Raw genomic sequence first — 6,605 nt, 5'->3', positions numbered from 1 at the left:
CAAAATATGACATGTAGCACATATGACCTGACTACTGAAGCCCATCCAAACAGAACCGCAGGTAAATCTCTCTCATTTACATTTGGAAAATGCACAGGACAAAATATAGATATCATGACAGTAAGCAATAGATAATTTGATATCTTTCAAACTTCCACTACCACGTGGCCCTCATCAGAACCATGATATGGACAAACCAAGCACCATGACAAATTCTTAGGCCGAATAACTAGATCCAGCTACTAGTCAGGACAAACACAGAAGCACTAACCATGCACTGAGAGAAAAGGAACATTCAAACACAAACTGAAGCACCACAAGATGTCAGACTTTTTTCCCAACATGAGGAGAACTCAGAAATTGCTTAAATGTCTTTTCCCCCCTCTTCTGTTGTTACCATCTCAATCCGTTCTCTACCTAAATAACTGACAATCTAAGCAACGGAATCCATGGCATCCCCCAAGGTAATATGTTAATTATTGAGGGGGGGATGCCATTGCCATGGCTACAGAGCACACACACATAAGAAAGCCTAAGCTAATAACTAACATTAGAGTCCTAACCATAGTAACCGCCGTCTTCTACCTAGCCTAGTTATTATTCTCCTGTGCGGCGATGCCAGAGCCGGATGCAGAATCGGCGGTTGGCGGTGGCTGCATGAGGAGCGCAGTATAGTATGGCACGGGCATCAGGGACGCGGTGGCCGCGACGGGGTGCGCGGGGGGCGCCTCCTCGGGCGTGACGCCCGTGCCGGTGGCGGCGATGATGGAGGGCTCGGCCTGGCGGAGCAGCCACTCGATGGTCTCGCCGTCCGTGCGGTGCCCGAGCTCCCGGGTGAGCTGGAAGACGCGCGCCGCCACCATGGCCGGTATGCGGACCCGGCGGCCGCGGCCGGCGACCTTGGCGTGGCGGTCGGCGGAGGACCCCACCGGGTGGCGCGCCCGGACGCGGAGAGGCTCCTGTGGCGGCGGCGCGACGGCGGTGGAGATGGAGAGGTCGCCGGAGACGGCGGCGGCGGCGTGGGGTTGGGGAGGGTTTAGGGTTTGGGGGGCGGGGACCAGGTTGTAGAGCACGAGCTCGGAGGAGGAAGACATTTGGAATCGGGAAGGGGGGATTTGGGGCCGCGAGGTGGGGCCGGCTCCTGCCTGCTGGTGGGGCTATGGGGACGGCACGAACGGACTTATATAGGATGCAGGGTCCCGCTCTCTCCCTCTCCTCTCTCCCAGGTAGGGATTTCTGGGTAGTTGGAGATTGGGCCGTATTAATTTTTCATTCACCTCTTTCCAATCTCTACCGACAAGTACAGTAATTTTTATGTGGGTTTTTCCTGCTAGACTATGTGCAATGGCAGCTTAGCTTTTTTTATAATAGCAATGCCAGCTAGTTGATCGCAATGTTGGAAGAGGTCTGCTTGAGATTTTTTTTATTTTGTAATGCATTTTTTATGACGATTACAAAGACGTTCATGGAATATAGGGAATTTTAGGAATACACTACTGTGATCACTTGGCACGAAATTAAGCTTTACACCAATTTTGGGAGTATGAGAATTGCTTTTTGTCATATGCAAACAAGCTGTCATCCGTTTCGTCAGCTTACCAAAACAATATTTTCATTTTACGTCCTATGGAGTGACCAAGATGAGTATGTCAGGGGTGGCTACCATGTTGCTGCACAGGAATTCAATAACTTATAAAATTTATGAAAAAATCACTCAACGACAGAAGCTTCGCTAGGTGCCTAGGTTCACAACGTTGCTAACATTGCTATCTCCCTGTTAAAATATGTGAACGGATGAATAATTATCTAATTTTCCAGAATGATAAAAATGTGTTTAACTCCAAATATTGTGGACGGAGCATATAAAAAGGAAGCTAGCAAAATTGGCTTTATAATTTTTTATCAATTGTGAATTAAGTATATATTTAACAAGTTAAACACACATCTGTCTCCATGGCAAAAATCGTTCTCTTGTCTGATGAAAACAGATTTTCATACTCCCAGCCTACGAAGCTTTAATTTCGTTGTTTGATGCGATGACAAGTGTATTTCTAAAATTTAATATTTTTATATTTATTATATGAAAACTTAGTAAAAATAAAAAAAATCCATGTACTTGATGTTAAAGTGAAAATAATTTTACCTTCTTTTTTTATTTGATCTCTTTGGTGATATCCTCTCCAATTCGTATGTAAAGCTCAGCTAAGTCAAGTCATAGTCCAACATTGTTTATTTGAGTTACAAGTTCAGACTTGACATAGCTGATGGGGTTAAGTACCATGGGTATTCTAAAGTACAGTCCTTAGGGATCTAATCACGGGATTAACCAACCTCGAGCGGACGGTCCGGCCCAATCAGGCAGACGCGCCGCCACGACCAGTCCACCCGCGGAAGAAGCTCCGACGGCTCGGCAGCAACCGGGTCCAGGGCATGTGGCGCCTTCCCGGCCCATAACGTCGCAGTAGAGGTCGGGAGGCCCGAGCCGACCCCGGAAGGCGGGCTCGACCCCGAGGCGACCCGGAAGGCGCGGGACAGTATTAACTACACTGACTCCGACAAGACGTGCATGCGCGCCCCTCCTCTGACAACCGGGAGCCGGGTAGGGACGCCGCCCATGGACCAGGGGACCGGAGGGACGTCTCCCAATTAGCCGGGCCATCATGAGGGGGGTGCATGAGGGGGGTGCGCTGTTCTAGCGGGCCCCGCCTTGGACCATGCGGCTAGGGGAGAACGAGGCACCCGACGTCACGAGCCTCGCGAGGAAGGGCGGGAATGCCGACCAAAACGAGAGGCCCGCCCCCGGCGCATTAGGATGGGGGCGTGCTACAAGTACAACATCGCCATCCCCTGCCACGGGGTAGGGCGTAGGTCTGAGGACATGTCAGGCGGTGCCGCGATCCGGACGAACATGACTTGGCTCCCAGCATCAACACCTTATACCAGTCATTCTTTGGGACTCGTCTCCCTGCAGCGATAGGTGGATCCTACACTGCCACTGGCGGAGCCAGTCATCGGCCAGCCTGGGCCGCGCCCCCCCCTTGCCCTTTGCAAATTTCTATAGATATAATAAGTATGAGCAGATTTAGCCCACAAACACACACACACGTAGCAGCAGGGGACTGCACCAGATCGTGTCCAGATCGGCCCATGAAGTAAATAAGCAGCAGCAGGCCAGCAGGCCAAGTATCACGAGATCAGCCCATGAAGCAGATAACAAGCAAGCCAGGAAACAATAGCACCCACGCGGCGGGAGTCCAGAGAGGCAGAGACGTTTTGCCTTCCATTGCAAGCTTCGCTCTGGTCGGTTCCCAAAACGCAAGCAGCACGAGCGGCGAGGGCATACGCGGAGACGCCGCCAGAGAGGCCGAAGCGGCCAGGCGCAGACCGGATTTGGCAGCTTCACTCCATCCTCGGCTGAGTCGGCTCCTTCTTCATCGCATTTGGCAGCTGTATTCTGAATTGCTGATCTAATCCAGAGGCCAGAGCTACGAAGGTACAGATAGCAGTTTAATCTAAATTTTTCTCTACTCCATTTAGATTTTTAGGGTGCCTTGTTCAGTTCCCCTGTTTCAAATTAGTATGTTTTTCTGTAGATAACAATGCGTATACAACAGAAAGGAATTAATTCATTTTTCAAAAGGAAAAGGGATGAATCAAACATTGAGAATGAGCAAGTGCAAGTCCAAGTGGAAGAGCCACCTCGTGATGCTGATCAATCTCCCCTTCCCCTGATTGAGGCCGAACATCATCATAGGCAAGAGGAACAGCAGCCTATTCCTGTTTTATTTCGCGGAATTGAGTTCTTAGAGAGGGACCCTGCATTGCGTCCACAAATATGGGAGTATCCAAGCAATCAACAGAATGAAGTTCAGCGAGCATATTTGAAGTTAGGTCCGATGCAACCAAAATTGAAGAATTATAAAGCTTTTGGTCCTCAGGGACATCAACGCCGTTTCCAATACCATTGGTTCAGTGAGTTTCCATCTTGGTTAGAATATTCAGAGAGTAGTGGCAAGGCATATTGTCTTCTTTGTTTTCTCTGCAGCAAAAATATAAAGAAAAGGGGTGGTTTTGATGCCTTCACAATACAGGGATTCAACAATTGGAAAAAAGTTCATGATAGAAAAAATTGTGCATTCTTGGTTCATATAGGATCTGATCCTTGCTCGGAACACAACAACTCAGCTAAGGAATGCCAAGCTTTGTTGAATAATCTGAATCATATAGATAATATTATGGAGGTAGCAAGTAATCAAGAGAGGGAAAAAAATCGTCTACGTTTGAGAACATCAATTGCTGTTGTTAAGTGGTTGACCTTTCAAGCTTGTTCTCTTAGAGCTCATGATGAGAAACTTGAATCAAAAAATAGAGGAAATTTTATTGAATTGATTAAACTTCTTGCAGAATTTAATCCTGAAATTGCTGCCGTTGTCTTGGAAAATGCTCCTCAATGTGCCAAGTACACGTCACCTGATATTCAAAAGGAAATTTTAAGTATTTTTGCATTGAAAATCAGGAAGCATATTCGTGAAGAAATTGGTGATCAAAAGTTCTCTATTCTTGTAGATGAGACATGTGACATTTCAAAGCGAGAACAAATGGCAATTGTTCTGAGATTTGTTGATATTGATGGTGTTTTACAAGAAAGATTCTTTGACTTGGTACATGTGAGGAACACAAAAGCTCTAACGCTGAAAGCGGAGATATGCTATGTATTGTCTACCTATGGTTTTGATGTGCAGAACCTTCGAGGTCAAGGTTATGATGGTGCTAGTAATATGAGGGGGGAGTTGAATGGACTGCAAGCACTTGTTCTTAAAGAATGCCCTTATGCTTATTATGTCCATTGCTATGCACATCGTTTACAACTTGCTTTGGTTGCTGCAGCAAAGGATGTTGTTCCTGTTACTCAGTTTTTTCAGAAGTTACTCTTTATTGTGAACACAGTTGACTCGTCAGCAAAGCGGCATGATGAGCTTCATGATGCCCAAGTGGTTGAACTTGCACGGTTGTTGGCTGTTGATGAGCTTGAGACAGGTCAAGGGGCAAATCAAATCCGCTCACTAAAACGTCCAGGAGACACTAGGTGGGGTTCACACTTAGGTTCAATTTCGAGCCTTATGGACATGTTTAATCCAGTAAGTACAGTTTTGCAAAATTTAGCTGCTGACTCAACAGCTGGTACAAATCGTGCTGATGGGGATACTTCTTTCAACTACATGATATCTTTTGAGTTTGTATTTATTCTATGTCTCATGAGAGAAATATTGGAGATCACCGAACAACTTGGTCAAGCTCTCCAAAAGAAATCACAGGACATAGTAAATGCTATCCGTCTTGTGCAAACAACAAAAATTCTTCTTGAGAAAATGAGATCAGATGATGGTTGGGAAACTTTTATTTGCAAGGTTATGGAGTTCTGTGTGGACCATGATATTGATATCCCGAACATGGATGAAACATACATTTTACGTGGTGGCCGTGCTCGTCGTCAACCTAATCATTTTACCACAGATCATTTCTTTAGAGTGGAGGTATTTCGGGCAACACTTGATACTCAGTTGGCTGAACTAAATCTGAAGTTTAATGAGAAGGTGATTGGTCTTTTATCCATTTGTGTCACATTGGTTTCAAAAAATGGTTTTGCATCTTTCCAATCTAGTGAGATTTGTAAGATGGTTGAGAAGTACTATCCAGCTGATTTTAACCAACAAGAAATAATTGGATTGGAGTACCAATTAAACCATTTTGTTGTGGAGGCTTCTAGAAGTGATGACCTCAAAAGAATTGCAACTTTAGCCGAGCTTTGCAAATGTCTTGTTAACACAGGACGTCATAGAGTCTTCAACTTGGTTGATCGGTTACTTCGGTTGCTTGTCACTCTTCCGGTTTCAACTGCTACTGCTGAGCGTGCTTTTTCTACCTTGAAGATCATTAAAACAAGGCTACGCAACAGAATGGAAGATGACTTTCTCGCTAATAGCATGCTAGTGAATATAGAAGCTGAAATTCTTGGGGACTACAATTATGAAGACATAATTCATGATTTTATTGATGTGAAGAAACGAAAAGTACACTTTTGAAGTTTATGTACTGCCAGCTTAATTAATATAGTGATTGTGGTTCTTGTAGCTCTATTTCTTTGCGAACTTTCTCTGTGCTCATTGTCATTGGCCCCTGCTGTTGTTTGTGTCTGGCTCCGCCACTGTACACTGCCATCGTGCCGACCATTTCCCCAACCCCGAAGTATCAGCACAGTCAAAACAGGTGCGCTCGGCTACCTTTTCTCTGATGATGATGAATCGATAAATGGATTGCTGAGCTAGTGAATCAGTTTTGATCGAAACAGGGCAAGAAAAAGACTGGTGTGTGTTGGCAATGGTTTGCTAGGCATTTTCTGTCTTGTGCTAATGTGGGTAAAAATTTATTTAGACTGTGCATCAGGATTGAAGCAGAAAAATATAGATACACACTGGTAGTGATTAGCTATCAAGTTATAGTGTGCGTATTAGTTAGCTATCTAATAAAGTCATTAGATTGATTGGTTATCTAGTATAGTTTTCTTATCTTCTTGTTTTTTTAGGGTTGATGCTCGCTGTCCTGTT

The 6,605-nt window shown here is 45.4% G+C and overlaps 2 protein-coding genes across 2 annotated transcripts; one reads left to right on the top strand and one right to left on the bottom strand.

Moving 5' to 3' along the window:
• Positions 1–260: 260 nt before the first annotated feature.
• On the bottom strand, positions 261–1,160 carry LOC112899062 (transcription factor PCF1-like). The gene has a single exon (XM_025967391.1). It carries the CDS (start codon positions 1,092–1,094, stop codon positions 591–593), a length of 504 nt encoding a protein of 167 aa, XP_025823176.1. The 5' UTR covers positions 1,095–1,160; the 3' UTR covers positions 261–590.
• Positions 1,161–3,614: 2,454 nt separating this feature from the next.
• Positions 3,615–6,084, top strand: LOC112900527 (zinc finger MYM-type protein 1-like; the record flags this gene model as incomplete). Its single annotated transcript, XM_025969384.1, has 2 exons — positions 3,615–5,594; positions 5,931–6,084. Coding segments are annotated over 2 exons (2,133 nt in total), but the record flags the coding sequence as incomplete, so codon positions are not given.
• Positions 6,085–6,605: the final 521 nt, after the last annotated feature.

The sequence above is a fragment of the Panicum hallii genome, chromosome 7 (assembly GCF_002211085.1).
Source record: "Panicum hallii strain FIL2 chromosome 7, PHallii_v3.1, whole genome shotgun sequence".
Taxonomy (NCBI): Eukaryota; Viridiplantae; Streptophyta; class Magnoliopsida; order Poales; family Poaceae; genus Panicum; species Panicum hallii.
The sequence above is the reverse complement of the archived record's forward strand: the minus strand, read 5'-3'. Positions and strand labels throughout refer to the sequence as shown.